The sequence below is a fragment of the Cynocephalus volans genome, chromosome 6 (assembly GCF_027409185.1).
Source record: "Cynocephalus volans isolate mCynVol1 chromosome 6, mCynVol1.pri, whole genome shotgun sequence".
In the NCBI taxonomy this organism is placed as follows: Eukaryota; Metazoa; Chordata; class Mammalia; order Dermoptera; family Cynocephalidae; genus Cynocephalus; species Cynocephalus volans.
In genome coordinates this window covers 1,167,297-1,191,388 of record NC_084465.1, presented here as the reverse complement: position 1 = coordinate 1,191,388, position 24,092 = coordinate 1,167,297, and the positions used below count along the sequence as shown (strand labels likewise).

Below are 24,092 nucleotides of genomic sequence, written 5' to 3'. Positions count from 1 at the left end.
GGTGGGGGTCCAGGACATGGGCAGCGGACACTGGCCGTTACTGGTGAAGGAAGCAACCACCTGATGGGGGCCTGTGGGATAGAGCAGGGGAGGCAGGAGCGTGCGGTACAGAAAGCAGACGGGACATCGTTCAACAGTGCAAGCGAGAAGCAAGCCGAGGAGCCACTGGGAGCCTCACGACAAAGGAGGCTCGTCAGGAGCAAGGAGGTGACGGGAAGCAAAACCAACATGTCCCTGACTCCACAGAGGAGCACGAGCCACAGGCAACCGTGCGCACGCTCGGGCGGTTCTGAGGAGGCTGGGAACTAGGGAGGCCTCCTGGAGGAGAGGACCTCCGCGTGACCTCTGGGCCATGGGGAGGAGCTACAGGGGTGCCCGGGAGCACAGTCCAGAAAGGGCTGAGCCCCTGAGGAGGGGTCATGGGGGTAGGTGAGCCTGCAGGGCCTCAGGGTGCACTAGAGACTTGGGGCTCTATCTCAGGAGATTCTAAGACGAGAGAGCGACAGAATCAGATTCAGGCCGTGGTGGTCTCTTTGGGTTCAATTTCATCATGAACTGAAGAGCAAGGGCAGGTGCAGGTGGACCAGGGAGAGGGCCAGGCAGCTGACCACCCGGACTGGGACGGGAGGGCAGCGGGGAAGAGAAGGAGACAGACTGGAGAGCACCCCGGGAGGCAAAGAGCTGGGTGTGGGGGGTGAGGAGGAGGAAACGTGGCACTGGGGGTAGGACTGGGGACCACGACGTGTTTCCTCCGTGTGCAGCTTCAGGCTTCTCAAGACAGCACCTTCTGAACTTTCTTCGAGATTCTCGGTTCCCAACACCCTCACACTTGGTCTGTGGGTGATGAGCAGCCCCACTCCTGGCACGAGGCAGTGTCTCCCCGCGGGGCACCTCGTGCCTGGATTCCTGCACAGCTGCCGCCAGCGCGCCACACCCACGCCTGCTTGTGGGGCTGGTCACGCACTCGACAGATGCGTGGAAGCTTGGAGGGCAAAGTGTCACTGGTCATCTCACTGATCGGCTTCTCCAAGGTGAAAGAATTTTACCACAGGGAAGCACTGAAGGAAGACAAATTACCACGTAACCTGTCTCTTTCCAGAACATGGACGGCAGCACGGTGGGTGCAGACCGTCGTCAACTTGGCGTTCTCTTCTCCCAGCCACGGCCACCCTGGGCCTTTGTGCTCCACTCCGCTGCAGCCTGCCCTGGGAAGCTCGCGTCCCCCTCCTCTCTTGCAGGTGAGGCTGTGTTCCCTTCAGCAACTGCGAACGGCCTAGTGTCACTTACTCACCGCATTCTGGTCTGTTCCATGTGCCTCACTTCACCCTTCGCGACACCTGCAAGGCGGGCACTATTATTGCCAATTTAAAGATGAGGAAACCCAAGCACAGGGAGATGCGTGGCCTGCCCCGGCAGCCAGACCTCCTGCATCACCTTCACCCCTCCACAGTGCCCTCGGGAGGCTGTGAAGGTCATACGCAGACCACGGCTTTTCCATGACAGCAGGGGTCCCAGGCACTTCCACTGCGGGACGGGGGCTCCCACATAATCCACACCTCCTGCATCCTTGCCCACCAGCTACTGCACAGCCTGCTGGGTCAGCTCCGCCCCAAGGGGCAGCATAGGGTCTTGTCGGTGACCTTTCTTGTCTCCCACATCAAGTGTATGACTCACCCTACCCCTACTTCCCAGCCCCCACATTTTTACAGCCATGGGTTTTACTTCCCCAAAGTCGGTCTCATTGACTCAGAATGACCTTCTGCAGGAATATATCCCAAACAAGAGGACTGTTTTAGTTAAGTAAAGGGAGGTGTGTCCGCGGAAGCCATGTATCTCTGAAGCATGTGTTTATTAGATTTGAAAGGCAGTCTCCTCCTCGCTGAGAGGTAAATAGCTGCCTTTGCTGAAGCTCAGTTTCCATCCTGTGATTTTGTCCTAGCAACCGAACACGCCACCATTTAAAATCGTCCTTGGAGGACTGCGATGGCTGTCGCGCCCTGCATTTGGTCTTAAGCAATCCGTCTGGCTTGTAAAAAGGATGGATATGTAAATGGTGAAGGATTACCCTGTCCATCAGAAAATGTAAAAGGAAGTGGCGCCTGGCAGAGCAAGCCATATTATTCTCCCATCCGAACGTCAGCAAAGAGCCCGTGTCAAGGATGAGATAACGCAGAGTTAAGAGTCACGTCCCTCCTGCTTTCCATGGAACAAGCAAATACACAAAAGGCCTTTTCTCCCTTCAAGAATGGCATCTGAGTCTTGTAAATTAATAGCTGATATATTAAGGTTTAAGCTGAGATCTGGTGAAATCTTGCCCCAGAGAATCCCAAATTATTCATGAATCTGATAATGGGGCAAAAACCTCCATCTCTCTGCAGAAGAGAGGGCGGCATAATCTTCTGATACATTCTGCCTTGCAGCAAACAGTGGGAACTGTTGACAGAAAGCTGTATTATCTTCCCCAGATTTCTTTTGTCCAATTGAAGTGACAAAAGAAAAAAGGAAATCAGCCAGGGTAACATAAGCATTTTCCTTTTAGCCCACTGCTTGTAGCAGGTAAATGTCTCAAAGGAGCGGCCAGGGGACGCTCTGCAGAAAATAAATTCTAAACACAAAGAAAAACCCCACCATAATAATGGCTTTGTTTTCTACCGGAAAGTCACCGAGAGCAGAGAGGACTTGATTTGAAAGGTCTTTCTTCATCAGAAAGGGCTGAGGCTTCGGTGGGAACAAGCCCACACCCACCATCCTTTCACCCGAGGACCCGCCTCCACGTGGGGAACTGGCCGGTGTGGACCACCTGGCTCTGGAGTTCCAGGACAAAATGCACAGGTTAGCTGCTGTTCTCCAGGCTGACAACTAGGTTGCCATTTGAAAGAGTCTTTAAAATGAACAGAAAACCTTCATGGAGGTTGTCATCTCTCCTCTGCAGCACAAGTGAGCCGCAGTACCCTAGAGGAGGGGGCAGTTGGCCGTCGGCCTGCAAGGGTGGAGCTTAATCCTCATGCAGGGAATGAGACACTTGGCCTCAGCGAACACGACCAAACTGAAGGCCTCGCGTGGGAAAAGAAGGCTCCCCAAACAGAGTGAACAAGAGGGTCCACGGGTAAGCATGCATACACACACCGCACAACATGTCCACACACAACACGCATCACATAAACACTGACAGAACCCAAATTCCCCAAGGGATCACACCGAGGAATGTAAGAACCCAAATGCCTCAAGGGATCACACCCTGATCACATAAGTCCTTCTCGGCCACACCCCATCATGGCGCTGGTTGCCCTCTAAGTAGGGATTGTATTTTAAGCCAATCAGCCTTCCCTAAAAGCCCTATATATGTGTGTGTGTGCCGCCTAATAAACAAGCCCTCTCCGGTGGATCGTCAACTGGTGTCGACTCGTCCTTTCATTTGGTGCCGAAACCCAGGACGGAGTTTCTCTCGAGCGGCGACACTTTTTGGATTGCAGCGGCAACACTTTCCGAGCCGCCCCTCAGGGCTCCCTCGAGCTGTAACACTTTTTGAATCGCAGCGGCAGCACTTTCCAAGTCGCCCCTCGGGAACTCGGTCCCACCAGGACCCGCCTCCCTTTCACCGCTCACCATTGACGGTCCACCCTCGTCCATTCTTTTCGGCGCTGGCTCCTTCCACTCACCGCCGGCTCATCATTAGGTAAGCCCCTTTCCTAAAGGGCACCAGCCCTTTTTCAGGCTACCACAGGGAGTCTAGATAGTCCGGTAGCCCCTAACGCCCATACCCCACCCCACCACGGTCTTCACAACCACCATAAATTCCCAAACTATAACAGGTTCCAAAGCCCTGGTAAACTTTTACTTTCATTTTTGGAGGTTAAAAGCCCCATTCTGTTCTCTCCTTCACCCTCCTGTCCACCACTCTCTTCTCTCCACTTCCCAGGTCTGGGACCTGACCAGAAAATCCTGGCGCTAGGTTCCTTCACGCACCAGGCTTTTGCCCTAGAGAAGTGGAGGTCTGAGTGATGACCCACACCTCCCTTCTCTCCTCCTGGTTTGTACCTGAACCTCCCAGGACTGACGTGACCTACTGGGGACGCCCTCTAGGATCCCGCCTTTCCCAACTGGCCGAAGGATCTGTCTTATCACTAATCTCTGTCCGATTTCTGTCTAAATTCCCATTAAGAGACCAGAATGGGTGCTTCCTCCTCCTCCCTAGGGGACTCTCCACTTCAATGCCTTCTGAAAAACCTCACCAACCTTTCCCTCAGGCCAGATATTGAGCCCAAACTCCTCACCAAATTCTGCACACAAGATTGGCCTTATTATCCTTTAGATAATCAAAACACATGGCCCCCTGAGGGCACACTAGATCCTAACATTCTACGAGACCTCTTTAACTACTGCCAGCGCCTAAAAAATAGAAGGAGATCCCCTCCATCGAGGCTTTTCGCCTCTTGGTTCAGAACCCCACCCTCTGCTCCTCCTGTCCTCCCTCTCAAGTCCTTTTAGCCTGTAAACCCTCTTCACAGTCACCCCTCGATTCTTCCACCTTCGACCCTGCTGATGAACCCCCACCCTACCGACCTCCTCCTCCCCCAGTGCCTCCGGCATCTGCTCCTCCTCCCCCGTCATCCACGTCACCTTCTGCACCTGCTGCACCATCCACTCCTCCGTCTTTACCCTCCCCTACTCCTGACCCACTAAGCCCCCCTTTCACCTGTTCCCGAGGACCTCCCCCCACCCCTTTAACAATCGCCCCACTACGTGAGGTAGCTGGGGCTGAAGGAGTAGTTAGGGTCCATGTTCCCTTTTCCCTAGCTGACCTTACAGAATTAGGACCGACCCTACCACCTACATTAAAGAATTCCAATGGATCCTGCAGGCCTACAGCCTCACACATCATGACATCTTCATGCTCCTAGCCAATACCCTCCTCCCCGAGGAACGCCACAGGGTTTGGGATACAGCCCAAACCCATGCCACTGACACCCATTGTACCAATCCGAATCACCCGCCAGGCCCCCAAGCCACCCCAGAACAGGAACCTAATTGGGATTATAACACAGCCCAGGGAATACAGGCTCGAGACCGTTTTGCCTCTTGCTTAATAATTGGCCTCAAAAAATCGGCTCGCAAGATCGTCAATTTCCAAAACATTCAAGAAATTGTCCAAAAAAAGGAGGAAACTCCCTCCAAGTTCCTCAATAGATTAACTCAGGCCTTTCAACAATACACTAACTTAGACCCCAACTCAGAAGATGGCTGGCATGTCCTTATGACCTATTTCCTGGCCCAATCCTACCCCGACATTAAAACTAAACTTAAAAAATTAGAGCAGGGTCCTGCAACCCCTCAGACCGAAATCCTGTCAGTGGCCTTCAAGGTTTTTCATAATCGGGAGGAGGAAAAAAAACGTTGAAAACAAAAGGCCGACCATGCCAACTTCCAGATGTTGGCCCAGCTTATCAAACCCCCTGGGAGCCCTCCCACAGCCTCCACCTCTAAGCCTCCACCTGGAGCCTGCTTTAAATGTGGAAAGGAAGGGCACTGGGCAAAGGCTTGCCCCACCCCCAGGCCACCCACCACTCCTTGTCCAAAATGCAAAAAGAAGGGACATTGGGGATCTGATTGCCCCCTTGCCCGAAGGGGTGAGGGACCAACTGCCCCATAGTCCCCTGAACCGCGGACACCACCTATGGTGGGCCTCGCTGAGGAGGACTGAAAGAGCCTTGGGCCCTTCCCGACCATCTCTATAACAAAGCAGGAGCCCAGGGTATCCATGGTTGTGGACGGCCACCCAAAATATTTCCTCCTGGACACTGGAGCCACCTTTTCGGTCTTAAGGGAATATAAAGGCCCCACCACCTCCAGCAGCTCTCCTATAGTCGGGGTAGGAGGTAAACAAATCTTTCCCCAAAAAACCCCTCTTTTAACCTGCTGCCTTCAAGGCACTCAATCTCCATTACTTTGCCCCTGTCCTCTTCCTCTTCCCCCGTTTCCTTCCTCCTAGTGCTAGTTCAAGCCCAAGATCCTACTAATTCCACCCCTCCAAAGAAGTCCTTACCCATCTTAACGCACCCTGTTAACCCCACAGTTTGGGACACTGCCAGCCCTGCTCTGGCCCAGTGGTCCCCCGTACGCATAAAACTAAAAGACCCCTCCAAATATATTTGTCAGGCTCAGTATTCATTAACCACAACAGCCCTCCTCGGGTTAAGCCCCATCATTCAGGACCTATTAAAAAAGGGGTATCTCTGTCCCACTCACTCCCTTTTCAATACTCCCATACTCGCTGTAAAAAAACCTAATGGCGCCTTTCGTCTCGTCCAAGATCTCCGCCTTGTTAACGCCGCTGTCATTCCCATTCACCCCCTTGTACCAAATCCATACACTCTTCTTTCCAAGGTCCCAGCGACCTCTACTCATTTCTCGGTTCTGGACTTAAAGGATGCCTTCTTTTCCATACCCCTGGAAACCGATACTCAGGACATTTTTGCCTTCACATGGACTGACCCCCACTCCCGCCACTCCGAATAACTCACTTGGACGGTCCTGCCACAGGGATTTCGGGATAGCCCTCATATTTTCGGGCAGACCCTAGCACAGGACCTCAAATCTTTTCACTTAAACCACCCTCCTTCTATGCAGTTAACTTCCTAGCGGGTAGGGGATATCAAGTGTCCCCTGCCAAGGCCCAAATCCCCTTACCGTCTGTAACCTACCTTGGTTTTCTCCTCTCCCCGGGAAAGAAGGAAATCACCCTGGACAGGAAACAGCTTCTTACTGACCTGCCCATCCCCAAAACCAAAACAGAGATCCTATCTTTCCTGGGTCTAGCCAGATATTTCAGAGCATGGATCCCCAATTTCTCTTTGCTAGCCCGACCTCTCTATAATATGAGTAAGGGTCCTCCTGAAGAACCTTTACTCTCCTCACCTCAGCACCCTTTCCTCAAGCTTCAGCAGGCCCTTCTAACGGCCCCTGCACTTCATCTCCCTGATCTAACTAAACCCTTTTTCCTCTATGTTCATGAAAATACGGGACAAGCTCTAGGCATCCTAGGACAGAATTATGGCCCCTCCTTTGCCCCCGTAGCATACCTATCAAAACAGTTAGACCCCACTGTACGAGGCTGGGCACCCTGTCTAAGAGCCCTAGCAGCGGGGCAGTTACTGCATAAGGAGGCATCCAAATTAACATTTGGGGCACCTCTCACCATTCTCTCACCACATCACCTCAAAGACCTCCTTACCTGTAAGGCTCTCCAATCCCTCCCACCTTCCAGAATCCTAACCCTCCTATCCTCGTTTCTGGAAAATCCTGCCCTATCCTTCACTACCTGCCCACCCCTAAATCCGACTACCCTACTGCCTATACCAGATTCCCCCAACACCCTTTTGCACAGCTGCGTAGACAGCCTTCAAAATTTTATACCTTACCACTCTTCCATCACTGAGGGACCCCTATCTCACGCTGATCTCACATGGTTCACGAATGGGTCCTCATTCAAGGAAGGAAACACTCATTACGCAGGGTATGCCATAGTCTCCCTTGATTTGGTTATAGAGGCCCAACCTTTACCCAAGGGTACTACCAACCAGCAGGCCAAAGTTATTGCCGCCATGCGAGCCTGCATTCTAGCTGAAGGAAGAACGCTCAACTTATACACTGACTCCAAATCATATATTTCTCTCTCATGCCACCATATGGAAAGAATGTGGTCTGCTTAACACCAAGGGTAACACCATGACCTGTTTCACTCTAGCCCCCAAGCTTTATCCCAGTTTTTACAAGCCTTCTTCTCAATCACCCCATCTGACAAAGCCCTCTTGCAAAAAATTTCCTCCTCATGCACAATCTGCCAGCGTACCAATCCTAACACCCCTCTCAAACCTGGGCCATACCCCTCCCACCAGGCCAGAGGTCTCACACCTGCAGCCGACTGGCAAGTCGATTTTACGCACATGCCTTCTGTCTGGCACCTCAAATACCTCTTGGTGTTTGTTGATACCTTTTCAGGATGGGTAGAGGCATTCCCAACATCCAATAAAAAGGCCTCCACCATAGCCCAGACTCTCCTTTCCCAAATCATCCCACTATTTGGGATGCCCACTTCCATTCAATCTGACAATGGCCCTGAATTTACTGCCCAGATAATACAAAAACTCTCCCAGTCACTCTCTCTCCCCTGGCACCTACATTGCCCTTACCGACCTCAGGCATCTGGAAAGGTAGAGAGAACCAACAGAACCTTAAAGGACATACTAACTAAATTGTCTCTGGAATTACACCTTGATTGGGTCCGTCTTCTACCTCTCACTCTACTCAAGACTAGAGCTCTCCCAAAAAAGCCCTCCAATCTTTCCCCTTTTGAAGTCATGTATGGTAGGCCCCTCCTACCCCCGGGGATCACAGCGACTGAAGGACCCATACCACCCACCATGGCCTTACCCTTGCTCTCCCACCTTCGTACCGAGCTATGGAAGTACCAGGACTGGCTAATTCCAGATCCGTCACTTTCCAAAAATAACCTTTCACTCAGCCCAGGCCTTTCACTTCACCCAGGGAGCCTTCAGACCCCTTCCTCAACCACACCTCACCAGCTCTCTCTCCCGGAAATTGTTTTCTTTGTGCCTCTCTCATGTGACCTCTCCTGGCGGCCGTCCCCTTAAACGCTTCCCTTCCTCTCGATGTTACCTCCTCCCCACCATCAGAACCCCTTAACCTTCCGGACGTCCCTCTCTGGGAGCCCGACAACAAACACAATAACACTTTGTTGCCCCGTCGCTGTTTCATCGGAAACTCTTCCTCCCTAACTTTTCCTCCGTCTTATTGTAATCTTAACACAACCATTCATACCCACACTGTCGCCCCACCAGGCACTTTCTTCTGGTGCAATGGAACCCTCCCTACCTCCATCCTGCCTGATCTTACTGCCCCATGCCTTCTTGTCACATCATCCCTCAACTCACTCTGTACACCAGTTCAGAACTGTTCTATCTTCTTCACCCACCCTCAAGACAAAAAAGGGCCACCTTCCTCCCAATCATGGTTGGTATTTCCCTAACAACATCAGCGGTCAGAGCCGGCCTGTCGGGAAGAGACTTAGGACACAGTTTATGGGCGATCGAAGACATCAATGCTAAACTTGAAGGGGCTCTGATCTCCACTGCTGAATCTCTTTCCTCTCTACAGAGACAAATCACCTCTTTAGCTCAGGTCACCCTCCAAAACCGCAGAGCACTAGACTTCCTCACTGCAGAAAAGGAGGTACTTGCATCTTCCTTGGGGAAGAATGCTGTCATTATATCAATGAATCTGGTCTAGTAGAAACAAACATCATCAAACTCACCGACTTGGCTTCCAGCCTATGAACCACGTCCAGTTCTAACCCCTTTTCCTCCTTTATCTTAAGCCCTGTCCTAACTTGGATTTGGCCCATTTTGGGACCTCTAATCATTATCCTCGTAACCTGCCTTGTCTTGCCCTGTATCATTAGGTTTCTTCAAGCCCAAGTGGGAAAAATTTCTAATCAGGCCTTTAACCAGCTTTTGCTTAGAAACTACCAGCTCCTAGATACCGATGAACCCCCCGCCTCATCTCGTGAGCACCTCAGCCGATGCTGAAGAGACACCACCTTACAGAGGAAATGCATTCCTACATGCCCTTGCCACCAATGCCTGGCTGCTCCCTCCAGTCTCCAACTACAAACAATGGAACTGGTGCATGTGCGACTTGTGGCTTCAAGGAACGTTTATGGACTTCTCCCCTTTTGAAATTACTTGTTTCTCCACCCTCCTTTGGGGTTTCATAATGGGTATTTATGTACCTTCCTCCCTTTGCCCCCCCCACAACGCCCTAGTTCAGCAGGAAGTAGCTTGATGACTTCAACGTCCCCTTTCCTAAAACAAGAAAAAGGGAGGAACGTAGGGACCCAAACGCCCCAAGGGATCACACCCTGATCACATAAGTCCTTCTCGGCCACACCCCATCATGGCGCTGGTTGCCCTTTTCCCATGCGGTATGCTAAGTAGGGATTGTATTTTAAGCCAATCAGCCTTCCCTAAAAGCCCTATATATGTGTGTGTGTGCCGCCTAATAAACGAGCCCGCTCCAGTGGATCGTCAACTGGTGTCGACTCGTCCTTTCAAACACACACAGCATAGCACACACAACACACAGAGCCATGTTTCCTAAGTAGGAAACCACAACACAGGGATTTGAAAATCTGTAACAAGCGGGAGGGTGCTACAACGGTTCGCATCACAGAGCCATCAAGCAGGCATCTCGCCTTTGCCTTAACTGTGCAAAAATGTACCCTCAGCAGAGCCTTTCTGTAGGGCATGACAGTAAAGGCATAAGCACGCACTAGGAGAGTCTAATTTTAAGAAAAAGAGTACAAGGACAAACGCATGGAGCATATCACATAAGCGAAGAGTAGAAACAGGAAGACTAGTCTTAATAAAAAAAGTCCTCCAGAGAAGACTGAGTCAATGTTTTGGTGTAAACTCGAAGTTCCAGCTGCTTATGAGTTATCTAAAAACATAAGCTCAACATCAACAGCTGAAAACAGTCTTAAGTTTTAACTTGGCTTGGATACACAGTCTGTAGTGTGAGCTCAAAATAAACCATTTCTGTCTGCCCAATTGTGGTATGCAGCTATTTCTCGCTGATGAAATTTGGTATCTCCAGCGCGGCAAAAGCTAGCGTATGCTGGGGGACTGAGCCTTGTGGGAGGTGTGCGTGCAGAAAGAAGCCTCTGCAGAGTCACCAGGAGAGGAGGGTTCTAGCTTTAACACAGCTCCTTCCTCCTCTGCAGACAGTCGTTGGAATATGGTGGACTTCTTAACTGAGGCAAAAATATCTGAACAATGTGCACTATAATTGGAAGGCAAAATTACGTATATACACACATGTACACACACATTCATGTATTTGCCTAGCCAGCCAGACATGCTCTTCTCTTTGAAACATGGCTTCTAATACCTGAAAATAACACCAAATTCTTGCAAAGCCCAGCGTCAAATGTCAGATTCATTCATGAGCTGACCTGAGAAATGGGGCCAACCACTTGTAGCCCACTGGGTACACGACGTTTGAACTCCTATCTTTGTCACAAGCAGATCAACATGAGACAGGAGAGAGAACATTCCGTTGCTGTGAAGCATGTTTTCCCTCCGAAGGGTGACTCATCTGATATCTGGACCACATCGAAGTTAGACAAAGCTTGTGGAGTTTTAGCAGGCACGACATCAGTATGGGGTGCAGTTACTGGGGCACCAAGTCCCGTCCTGCTGAGCACCTTATTCCCACGCACAGGGAGTCCCTGGGAGAGCCAGCTAGCCCCAGGCCTCATTACTCATACCCCTGTCCCAAGAGCCAGGCATGAGGACAGGAGCACAGACCCCAGGAAGGGCTTTGTCTGGTTTGGTTTGGTTTAACACACTTCAGAGAGCTGCCCTCGAGCTCAGGTGCCGAGCTCAGAGCAGCAGGTGGGGGTTACCTGCGGGCCTCCTGGCTGCCGTCCACGTCTAACACTGGGGACGCCTCCACTCAGTTTTTTCAGTTAAATACATTTAAACATAAGAGCTTGTACCCAATTCACAAGGCAACCCCGGCCCGCCAGGATCTCGGTGTACATGGAGAAGAGACCCAGCACTCGGTACTCACTCGTGCTCCGTCACAATATAGCCGAACTCCTCTTCCTCGGAAGCCTTGACTTCCAACTGCAGGCCTTCGCCGGCGGGTTCCCCAGCTCCTGCTTGACGGCTCTGCTCTTCCCTTAGAGCCTCTTGAATCCAGTTCTGGGACTCCCCAAACCCACTGACTCTGGGCTCCGAATCCGGCTTCCTCTCCAACGAGTCTTTGGAGTATGAGCGACTCTTCACATTTTCCACCCCGGCACCCTCCTCTTCCGAAGGCAAGGAAGTCTCGGGGTCCTCTGCTTTCTTGATCTCCATTTTGAAGGATTTTGCAAGAGGGGGAGCTCCAGGCGGGAGTTGTGACCTATGATCCTGCAAGAGGTCCCCAAGTCTGATGCTCAAACGATTGACCTGGCAGAAAGGAGACCCCCGTGAGATGACATCTACGAGAAAGGACTGTTGGCACATATGATCGAAGGAATATCTGCCATGAAGTCATCCACATGGGATAACAACAGGCAACTAGAAACACAAGCACTTAATGAAGACAAAGCTTTCACAGCCTATATTTAGAATTTTATCTAGATGAGAAATTTTCAACCCGATGGAGGACAAGGGAATTGCATGTGGGAATCACTTAGCGTTCAGCGTTCTCTCTCTCATGCACACACATGCACTCACACACACATCCCTTCCTGAAGAATCTGATTTTGTAGAGTCAGTGTAGGTCTCTGGCTCCTTTATTTTACAAAAAGAACCTGTGTGATTCCAAGATCCCACCTCACCTCTCCAGAAGCAATGAATACCTGATAATAATAATAATGGTAATTGGCATTTACTGAGCTCCTACAACGCACTAGATGCTTTATATGCTTAAATCCAGAGTTCTCATGATAACCCTATGAGTTGAGAATGATCATAACCCTCCTTTTACAGATAGGGAAACTGAGGCACAAAGAGGCTAACTCACAAGCGAGCATGTCACAGGGACATGTAGTTACATTCCAACAACGTCTTGGGGCTCTGTGGTTCTCACATGGGCAGCGAGTACCCCATCTTCATCTCCATTTCCTGGACAAGAGGCTCCTCAGAACCACTTAACTGGCATCTGGACTGATGAATATTATCATTATAAACTCAGTGCTGATTTTCAACAGGACACTAATTTGCTTTGTGCAAATTATCTCATTTAGTTATTACCCCAATCCTACGAGTAAAGCGCTAGTTTTATCTATTCTTTATAGACTCTGGGGCTTATAGAGGTTAAATATTAAGCAGTTTGCACAGGATCACAGACGTAGTGGCTGGAGATCCCGAATTTGACCTCGGGTCTAACTGATGTCTAAGATGTGGCCTTCACCACAAAGCAGGTGCCAACACTGCCGCACGAGGAGGACACCAGCTGCACCTGCTCTGGGCACACAACGAGGGTAAAAGTCATATGCCTGTTCAGTGGGTGCATTTCTTAACGATAAAATTAAATCTCTAATATTACATTAGACAGAAAATAGGAAAATTGGATCTACTTTCCCACGCTATCAAAAGGGGTTTATTTAGGAAATTAGGAAGGACTACAAGAGAAAGTGACTGTTCCCTTTCTGACTAGGAGTTATTCGTAACTTTTCCTTCTGTGTTTTCAATATTTAAAGAAAATATTATTTTGATGAAAACATGTTTTCGAATTTGGATCCTGAACAACGACGGTACATAGCATTTAAGTTACTGAGTAGGGACAGAACAGTGTCCTCAGGCTTTTGAAGGAAAAGGAATAATATTCTCACTTAAATTGTGTTTCATGTGAGGAGGAAAAAGAATAAACACAGAAAAGCTCAGAAAATACGACCTTCAAATACCCTCTTTGAAACAAAGTGCTTGAAAGTGCACCCCCAGCAAAGGAGAAATGAACCCAAAGTCAACGCACAGGAATGGACAGGGGTGGCGTGAGAGCCCCCGTAGTCCTCAGCCTGGGGTGGAGTCAGGAACCCGCTGGCCCGTGTGTGTCTGGAGACTATGGCCACCCTAGCCACCGCTGTTGTCCCTGCCCGCCTCCTCCTACGCCTGGGAACGTGTCTCTTCACCCCACTGCCCCCCACAGCTCAGAGACAGTGTCCCGCCAGCTCTGACGGACACTCACAACAGTCCCTGCTCTTTGCTCCCAGTCCCTACCAACTGTCACTGAACCACGAGCCACAAGGCAATCTGACAGGAGAATTTCTAACCAAAGATTCATTTCTTCCACTCCTAAAATTAGAGTTCACAGAACCACGTAAGGTCATCTCATTGCTTATAATCTGATTTTCTGCATCCTCAAGACTTGTATTCATGACCACAGATTCTTAAGTAGGAAACACTAACAAACCAACTAACTCAGTAGGGAGAATTAATACCCAGTGAGCGGGTGTCACCTCTGACTAAGCCCTTCTCAGTCACCTGCTTGAGTGGCACCGTTCATGAGAGCCTGCTGCAGTGACAGAGCCGTTCTTCATCTACGCCACCCGAGGTGCCAGCCACGAGCCACACCTTACCACTGACACACAAAACATGGCCCGTGTAGCCGAGGAACTGAATTTCTCATTTATTTAACTTTAATTCATTTAAACAAGTGTAAATAGCCACGTGTGGGCAGCGGCCACCGTATCAGACCGTGCCACCTCATGAGCTAGTCTGCGCATGTGCCGTGTGAAATGAACCTCACAGATGGGCACCCACAGGACAGCACCGTGCATGTAACCTGGGCACAGGGTGACCACCTGATGTGGTCATCTGACACCTCTGGTTGAGAAATTCTAAGAAATACTGATTTTCTTCTTTGTATGAGCCATATTTTTCATATTCTACAGTTGATAAGTATTTGTTTATGATATGAAAATAGACATTACATATCTAAACATACATTTTGTATGTACTCTCTATATTTCTTCTCCATTTTGGAATTACGAGAGTTTTTTCCATCCTTTACTAGAAAAACGTTCCCAAACCACGAACACACAGATCACCAATGTAACTCCAGGTTTGATGAGAACGGAACGTCCGGACAGGGCACATCTTACCTGGTCGTGGACTCTGTCGTCCTCTTCTCGCACCCCATCATCTGTAAAAGACACCAGCGTTACCAGCACTCTCGTCAGGAGCATCCTCACAGGCTGTCCCAGCACGGGGACAGACAGGCACCCAGGCTCCTCGTCTACACTGGGCGGTGACAGGTCGGCCCAGCATCCACCTGCACAAGCCTCCTGCCTATGGTGCACAGTGGGGTCCCTGCACCTCCCAGAAGAGGTAGCACAGCTGACACAGAGGTGGCCACAGGTACATGACTGGGTCCTGGTCCCCAGCACTTGGGCCTTGCTCATGAGGAGCCCCACAGCACCCGGGGCCGCTGAGGACGGTGTGGGTGAAACCCGGGCCACAGCACGGTCGGGCCACCTCGCGTGGTCGCCCCGTCTGTAGCCCAGAGGCGCGGGCTCACCGTTTGTGGGGACAGCAGCCCTGGGCGGGAACCGGTCCTCCTGACCAGGGTGACGCCGCGTCCCCACGAGCCGCCCACTGGCTCATCAGGCCAGCAGCCCCACCAGCGGCAGAGTTGGGAGGGATGGGTTCGGAGCCACCATGTGTGAGCACCGAGCCAGACGCTGCAGCGACACTGAGGACTTGGAGGACTCAGAGAGGCAGAGCCATGGAGGAGGGCGGGAGAGTGGATGGCCGAGGGGCCTGCGCGGGAAGGGCAGGGCAGGGCTGAGGGTGCAAGGTGGGTGGGGCGAAGGGGTGTGGGGGTGCAGGCGTGTGCAGGGTGCGCTGGGGTGTGGGCGGGGTTCACGGTGAGGGCAGGAGTGGGCAGGGGGTGCCAGGTGGGCTGGGGTATTCCGGCCTCCCCTGGCAGCTGTCTCAGGCAGACCTGTGAATGCGCCCCTTTCACTTCCTATTCAAATATTTGACGACATTCAAAAACATTTTTCATCCCTCCTATGTTTCTAACTCTGGACCTCAGTGAGGAGGAATTAAACCTCCTGGCAGAGAGAAATCTGCCTTCGAGGTAATTGCTCTGCTAGGCTTGGTCTGTTAAGAAAGCCTTTAGAGGCGAAGATAAAACCGTTCATTCAAATCCCCGTCTCCCCAGCACAGAGGACGCATTAGGCTCTCTGCGGGGTCCCTCCACAGCTCTCCGCCACATCCCTCCCCCAGCACCAAGCCCAAATGTCAGTGCCCCGAGAGCTGGAGGTCACCTGGCACACCGTCTCCGGGGCGGGCTGCTTGCAGGCTGTCTGCCTGCTCTCCAGGGTCCCCTCCGGCTCCTCTCCCAGGGCTGTCCTGGCCACCCTCAGGGTCCACGCCTTGCACCACATCAGCAATTGCACTGGCCATCTCATCAAGGTCCAGGGGGCTCAGCCTGTCCACGCCAGCCTGGTGCTTCCACAGGTCCCTCAGGAGACTCTGAAAGAGCGTCTCTGCAGGACACACACACACAAACACAGCAATGTGAGGGCTGATGCATGCAGGAGTGAGGGCTGGCCGGAACGGGGACCCAGGCCTCTAGAGCAACGCCCCACAGTGCTGGCTCAGACAGGCGTTCGGTAAGTATCCACTGCCTGAATTTGAATCTCAAATCACATGAGAGCCTTTGGCCATAAAGAGTTCGGTGTCTTTAAATGTATGCTGGAGTGGGAAGCCCACGGAGACGAGGGCACTCACTAACCTGACTGGGGGTGGACAGCGAGGCTCTGAAGAGTCAGGGCAGTGACTAGGCCAGGGAAGGAGGAAAGCTGAGTAGCTCCGTGACAGCCTTCAGGTTGTAGGAGCACGACGGCAAGCTCTTTCCCTCTCACTTGGGAGAAAGAGAGAACATCTGCACAGGGACAGTCTGTGCCCCACGCACGCTGCCTGCTGCACCACACCTCTACAGAAACTGGTGGCAATCATCCATGACTTTTTGGCCTGCAGCTGTAGAGAAGAGCCTAGTGGAGCTCTCTGGCCACCACGGCCAGTGTGTCCCATATGCCACGCGCTGGCCCTGGTACATGTGCATCACATGCGAGAGGTCACCCACAAGTGAGCGTGACACTTGGGCATCTCCACAGAAATGATGTCACATGTGGCTCTGCTGCAAAGCCAGCTCACTGGAGCTGCCACAAGTGCAGCTAACACAGAGAAACAGAGACTGCAATTGTCTGAGGACAAGGGGCCCAGACACGCAAGGTGGAGGGGCGCTGGCCCAGGGCAGACAGTGTCCCCACAGCTTCTGCCCATCCCCAGTCCCCACAGCAAGCCTCGTCTCGGCCTGGCAAGGACACCTCCAGCTGTCAGCTACCAGAGCAGGCAGGAGACAGGAATACCAAAGACAAGACAATGCCGTTTTCCAAAAGACCCCTAAATTATAAGTTGTGCTTGAGAGTGGTGGGAAGTCAGCACTGTCCCCTTCTGTCCTGAGACCCACCCCCCTGTTCTCCTCCAGCACCCCTTCTCCCGACAGCATGGGTGAAGACGGGGCCCACTGGTGATGCTGGCTCCGTGTCAGTCTCTCCTGCAGGGCGTGTGCGTTCTTTGCTTGTTTAATCATTAGGCAGATGTATTACCTTCACAATCAAAGAAAACAGAACAGAAATACTGTCTTATGGGGCCACCTCTCAGGTGCCTCCTCTCGGGCATTTCTCCTCAGGGACTGGGGGTCTTGCAAGCTCAGGGCAGATGACATGTGAGGCAGGTCTTGGGGGCTGGGTCCAGAGGGGGTCTTGGGACAATGGGAAACATGATTGTCCCACGGGGAGGGTGGAGAAGAGGGCCCTGCTCACCCCTGCTGATATGCGACCTCAGTCCATCTCCTGTGTGCAGTGGTCCAGTCCCTTCTACAGATCTAGGAGCATAATCTCAGTGATTTGCTTCCAGCCATAACAAAGTCCCTAGTGCCCGACATGCCCTCCCACAACATGCAACTGTGAAGCTGCACACCCTGGAGCCAGGACAGGCGGGTGAGCCTGTGCCCACCCAGTGTACATCTAGGGCAGTTTCTGGACCCTGGTGTGAGGTGCAGCAAGATGGTGTCTCCAGGCTGAGGGGCCAGGGTCGGAGGAGGGCTGGGACGTGACTGGAACTGAGAGACAGGGCCCTCTCCGGGAGGCTGTGCAGAGGGGTACCTGTGCAGGGGCTGCTTGGGGCCGAGCAGGGAGGGGAGCTGCTGGGCTGGGGCCGAGCTGGGCAGGACGTGCCGTACGGGGATGCGGGACTCCCGCCCCGCTGCCCTGCAGGACGCTGCCGAGCTCCTCCGGCAGGTAGTTGAAAACCCAAAAGGCCATGTTTTCAGAGGAAGCAACACCAAAGTAGCCCAACTCTAATAAAATATGAAACACAGCCTGGCAGGGTCAAAGGATCGTCCGGGAATTTAACTGCCACTGACGAAACCTGGAGCGCCACCTCCGCCACGTCCAGCATGTGGCAGGAAGGGACGTGTGAAGGGGCAGGAAAGCGCGACTGGCGGCCACGAAAACAGCCAGTGGCAGAATGAGGAGGTGAGGACAGCAAAGGAGCCACTACAGGCGTGGACGTAATGGGACGCCCCCAACTCAGCAGAGCAGCGGGAATTAGAAAACAGCAGAAGGGGAGCGCTGTAAACAGAGGGCGCGGCATTCGGAGCCGAGACGCCCTGGGCGGACGTGTCCCCATGGTGGAGCGTGCAAGAAGTCATGCCGAGCCCCGGTGACCTGCAGGACAGCATGAGGCACGCCGGGAGGGGTCGCAGAGAGCACGGGACCAACGGCAGACCCTGGACAAAGCCCACGCACTTCCCACGCTTGGTGGAGAGTGTTAGCTCGCGGGCTGGAGCCACTGGGCCAAGCCCGGAAGGAGGATGCGCAGACGGCAGCACGTCTCACGGCGCAGCGCCGCCGGCAGTGCAGGCGGGACCTCAGACGGCAGCTCGTCTCACGGCGCAGCGCCGCCGGCAGTGGAGGCGGGACCTCGGAGGCAGCACGTCTCACGGCGCAGCGCCGCCGGCAGTGGAGGCGGGACCTCAGACGGCAGCACGTCTCACGGCGCAGCGCCGCCGGCAGTGCAGGCGGGACCTCAGACGGCAGCACGTCTCACGGCGCAGCGCCGCCGGCAGTGCAGGCGGGACCTCGGAGGCAGCACGTCTCACGGCGCAGCGCCGCCGGCAGTGGAGGCGGGACCTCAGACGGCAGCTCGTCTCACGGCGCAGCGCCGCCGGCAGTGCAGGCGGGACCTCGGAGGCAGCACGTCTCACGGCGCAGCGCCGCCGGCAGTGGAGGCGGGACCTCAGACGGCAGCACGTCTCACGGCGCAGCGCCGCCAGCAGTGCAGTGCAGGCGGGACCTCGGAGGCAGCACGTCTCACGGCGCAGCGCCTCCGGCAGTGCAGGCGGGACCTCAGACGGCAGCACGTCTCACTGCGCAGCACCGCCGGCAGTGCAGGCGGGACCTCAGACGGCAGCACGTCTCACTGCGCAGCACCGCCAGCAGTGCAGGCGGGACCTCAGACGGCAGCACGTCTCACTGCGCAGCGCCGCCAGCAGTGCAGGCGGGACCTCGGAGGCAGCACGTCTCACGGCGCAGCGCCGCCAGCAGTGCAGGCGGGACCTCGGAGGCAGCACGTCTCACGTCGCAGCGCCTCCGGCAGTGCAGGCGGGACCTCAGACGGCAGCACGTCTCACTGCGCAGCACCGCCAGCAGTGCAGGCGGGACCTCAGACGGCAGCACGTCTCACTGCGCAGCGCCGCCAGCAGTGCAGGCGGGACCTCGGAGGCAGCACGTCTCACGGCGCAGCGCCTCCGGCAGTGCAGGCGGGACCTCAGACGGCAGCACGTCTCACGGCGCAGCGCCTCCGGCAGTGCAGGCGGGACCTCAGACGGCAGCACGTCTCACGGCGCAGCGCCCCAGCAGTGCAGGCGGGACCTCAGACAGCAGCTCGTCTCACGGCGCAGCGCCCCAGCAGTGCAGGCGGGACCTCGGAGGCAGCACGTCTCACGGTGCAGCGCTGCCAGCAGTGCAGGCAGGACCTCAGACGGCAGCTCGTCTCACGGTGCAGCGCCGCCAGCAGTGCAGGCAGGACCTCGAGGCAGCCGGCTGTGACAAGACGCGCTGACGCAGGGGGAGGAGCCAGCGACGGTGACGAGACACGGCGAATGTCCCGGACCCGGACGACAGATCCGGAGTACTGTGCAGCTCGACGTTTGATACGGAACGTACAAAGGATGTATTGGAAGAGTTAGAAGAAAGAGCATTCGGTTTGGAGGTCTCCGTCCAGTGAAAACACCCTTCGAGCATGAGGGTGACAGACACTTTCATGTTATGTGTATTTAAAAGGCTGAGCTGCCGCGTCGCCGTCGCCGTCGCCGGTAGACCTGCCCCACGGGAAACGCTACGGGACCCACGAGCGAACAGACAGGGCACCGGGAGGACACTCGGGTCTACGGAAGCACAGCAGAGTGCCTGGAGGAGTGATATGTGAATATGTAAGAAAAGACCATTTTCTTTTCTCCTCTAAATTTCTCCGAGACAACTGATGGTTAGAGAGGAGCAGGTGTCGCGCTCTGGTGCGTGGTTTGCACAGAACGTGCATGGACGTAAACTACAGGGCAGGAGGGCGGGCGGCTGCGGCGCCCCAGCCGGGCTCCTCCACGCTGCGTGAAGGGCCACCACAGTGACCCTAAGCAGACTCTGTTCAGCCAGGGCCTTGAGGCGTTTCCATGGAGAAGTCTTCTCAAATAGTACGACGACAGAACGAAACACTCTGACGAAACTCTTTTGTCCACTATATTTATGTACATAAACTCTCCTACAACAATAATCAATAATAGAAACAAAGACACTCCAAGGCAAAACAGTTGAACAGGAACTTTACCAAAGAAAATCTATGAAAGGCCGGTAAGCGCGTGAGAAAACGCTCAGTACCCCCAGCACTCACCGAAAGGCCAGCTAACGCCCCGTGAGACACAGCTCATGGCCACAGGAAGGACTGAGTGAGCAGGCTGAGGACCAGGTTTGGAGAACACGGGCAGCAGCGGGAACGTGTACACCTACCTGTGGGGATGCGGGACCGCGCGGCTCCCGGGAAAAGGATTCGGCGATTACGGACAGAGCTAAATATGCACGTTCCGTATTCCATACAAACTGTACTCACAGGTGTTGGCCCTAGAGAGATGAAAACCGATGTCCACGAAAGATTATAATGAGAATGTGCAAGCAGCCCTACTCATAATGCTCAACCACGTCTAAAAGCCCAAATGCCCACCAGCAGCAGAATGCACGAGCTGGTGTGTCCACGCGCACGGGGAGGAGAGATGAGCTGCTGGTACACGTGGACGGGATGGACCTGGGAAAGGTCAGGCTGAGTGGAGGAAGCCGTCACTGAGGACTCACACGATTCTGTGCAGCCCATCTGGGGGACGTCACAGCAGCGACTGTCCGCAGATGGCGGGATGGGGCAGGAGGAGGCTCCCGCACGAAGGGGACACTCCGCGCGAGGCTGGGGCTCTGGCTGCACGTGCACGCTTGCCGAATCCCGGCCACATGTGCACTCGAGGTCTGCGCGGCTCCCCACGTGAAAGCTGTACCTCAACCATGGTAACGGAAGAAAATACTCTAAATAAGCTCAATGGAATACGACTCTCCAACTCAGAAGGAAAACCTGACTTTGTGTTTTTAAGTATTTAATGTTGAAAGCGCTCAGTCCTAAGCAGAGGGACAGTTGTCCCATCTCTGCCTTCCCTAGCTTGTAACGGGCAGTTCGCAAATCTCTCCCTGCACATTAGGAGGTCTCAGAGCACCCTGCTAATCTGGACGAGCAGCTGGCGCTGCCCCTTCCTTCCTGGCGGCTTTCCTCCCTCCTGCCCACACAGCAGAGTGGCAGCACCAGCACTGGGAGGGGCACAGGTCCACGCAGGGGCACACGGCACACGGCACACGGCGGGAGCACAGCCTCTGGAGAAGCGGCCAAGTCTGCTCCGTGCTATAAGCCAGACGGACTAGAGAACACTGACCACAGCAGACAGGCTCTTCCCACACAGCTTTACCACCCGCACCACCACGTCCAGGATGCAGCCCACGCCGCCCACCATGACTGCGCTGCAGGAGCAGCCCCACCCACTCTGCCGCGCGTCCCTGTCCTTGGTGGGGCTCCAAGTCAGCATCCAGCAGCAGGACAGCCAGACGTCGCCAGCAGGAGCCTCATTCACAGTGCAGAGCAGGACAGAGTAGTGTTTGGGGTTATCTAGACCTTACCGACTTCTCAAGATAAGCACCCGGAGCCAGCTGCGAGTCCTTTGGGCAGTTTAGCTATTCAGTGAAGCTCCTTCCCGGGGCTGCGGCCACCTTGCCGTGAGGAGGCACGTGGGTGTTCCGCTTGCACACAGAACGTTCTGTATGTGCCCCGCCTCCCCTGTGGCCTCTCTGAAGAGGGGGGTCACTGCAGTGATTCTCTGACCTCCTGTTTGAGGAACGGGCTCCAGAGGCTTTCCCTCAAAACTTCCTGTCCATGACTGAGATCCCTCTGGCTTAAAAGTCTTGGTGTCTCCAGTACAGCTGTTCCTGAAACACAGCATTCTGTGGGTTTGGGGGACAGAAGGCACACAGTGTCCTTCAAAGTACTCTGCACACTCGACGAGTGACATGGCAGTCAGGCTCAACGTGAGTGCTGCTGCCTTCCTTCACACCCTGCACGCCCACCTATGTCCAGGAGGAGCCGAGTCCCTCGCTGTGGCCATGGCTGACACTAAAGCCTCTGAAACATTCATCCAGGGGGTGGCTGCTTCTTTACTGCCAGGCCTCAGTTTGTGTGTTAACCATGTGTTTCTAAGGCTCTGATATCTGGGCCACACTAACCCTGGAGGGCTCCCCACCCCAGGGACAGCCAATTCCTAGAGAGCAAACACTCATCACCACTGTGAGCTTGCGTCAAATGCAAACCCACCAATCCAGAGTCCACACCCCCCCACCTCTCTGTCGGGCTCTCACTTAGGGCTACTGCTCCCACCCTGGTCACCCAGGGCAGGGACCAGACAGCCAAGGCCATCCCTGGGCCCCAGAACCTGCAGGAATCATTCATACTCGCAGTCCTAGGCCTGCTTACCCTGCCTCTCCTGTTCCTTCCTGTGCAAACTACAAGGACAGCTCTTGCTTGGATTCCCCCTCTCCCCCTGCCCCCTGAAAGTGCAGCCCCTGACGGCGTGCTGTGCCCCCTCCCCTGGGACCTGTGAGTAACAAGCTCTCTTTCCAGTGGCCGTCACCTCCTGATCTGTCAGCCCCGCCCTGCCTGAATCATAACAAAACTACATGAAGGCAGCTTCCTGTAGAAGGAGAGGCCGATCTGTGCTGCGGCCCCTTCCTTCTTCACCTTTTCCACTAAACTTTAGCCCTTGGGGGGAGGACAGCCCCCATCTCTGGATCCCCAAGCCCGCCCACTACCCCAGCACAGCAGCCGTCACCAAGGTTTACTGACTGAACGCTTGCCTTCAAAAATAACGTCCAGTGGTGAACTGGAAAAATATTTCTCATTGTCTTATAAATAAAAACATGCCTAAAACTACAAGAACGGATGCTTGAACAGCGGCTGCTTTCCACAGTGACACAGGCTGAGGGTGTGAACAATCGCCATACACAGTGTCAGTACTCTAGCTCTTTCCAAGCTGCCGCAGTCTATGTTGTTGTATAAGGAAAATAAAGGACGTGCATTGAAGTTAAAGGTGCACCCGTGCGGGAGCCGTCGCTGCTTCCTGAAGGACGTGCCGCTCACTGCAGCCTTCAGAACCAGAAGGCACCGTCTCAGGCCCGCCACCAGGTCGCCGGGAACTGCCGAGCACAGCCTTTTCACTTCAGCGCACTGCAATCTGCTCCCGCCAAAACCCTTTTCTCCCCTGTGCTTGTTATCTCAGTAAAGCCTTATCTCTCACGTCCACACCCATGGGCTGATGCCGACAACAGAGGATGCGCTCCATCTCAAAGAAAACGGAAATGAGGACGGCCGGGATGGAAGGACAGACGGCATCCGTTAAAGTAGTGGCCACAGGCCCAGCGGGCAAACCCCGCGTCCCGCCTCCCCGAGCCTCTAACAGCCCAAGGGAATGGGCCACATGCCCCCCCAAAGGTCACGATGGGCACAGTGCTGCTGGACGGACGGAAATCCCAGGGGAACAGCGCTCCCCGTTGGGCAACTGCTGCCCCCGAAAACCAGTGCCCTTCTGCGTGAGCGTGCTGGCACGGAGGTGAGCTGAGCCTCGGCAGACTGCCACACCACAGCAGGTGCCAGACCTGACATACAGATGTCACCCAGGGAAGGAGACAGAAGTTCTTAAGGAAAAAACTCTTTCTGCCGCACCGTGAGCAATCCAACAGCAGGTCCAGTTGTCCGGCCACTTTGCTTTCAGGTGAGCTGGGGCAGGAAGGCCTCGGAATGAACTTGGGACCAGAGGCCACCTCTGCAGTCAGGTATTTCCAACATGTTCATGAGGAACTTACGGGGCTGCCGGGATGC

At 54.1% G+C, this 24,092-nt stretch overlaps 1 protein-coding gene across 3 annotated transcripts in view; it reads right to left on the bottom strand.

Annotated features, from left to right (window-relative positions):
* Positions 1 to 24,092, bottom strand: part of PTPRN2 (protein tyrosine phosphatase receptor type N2) — a 906,619-nt gene that overhangs the window by 537,910 nt on the left and 344,617 nt on the right. For all 3 annotated transcript variants that reach the window (XM_063099753.1, XM_063099755.1, XM_063099754.1), the window contains 3 exons: positions 15,842 to 16,049; positions 14,672 to 14,712; positions 11,650 to 12,032 (listed from right to left, as the gene is read on the bottom strand). In XM_063099753.1, coding sequence (XP_062955823.1) covers positions 11,650 to 12,032; positions 14,672 to 14,712; positions 15,842 to 16,049 — 632 coding nt within the window. The remainder of the gene's footprint in view (positions 1 to 11,649; positions 12,033 to 14,671; positions 14,713 to 15,841; positions 16,050 to 24,092) is intronic.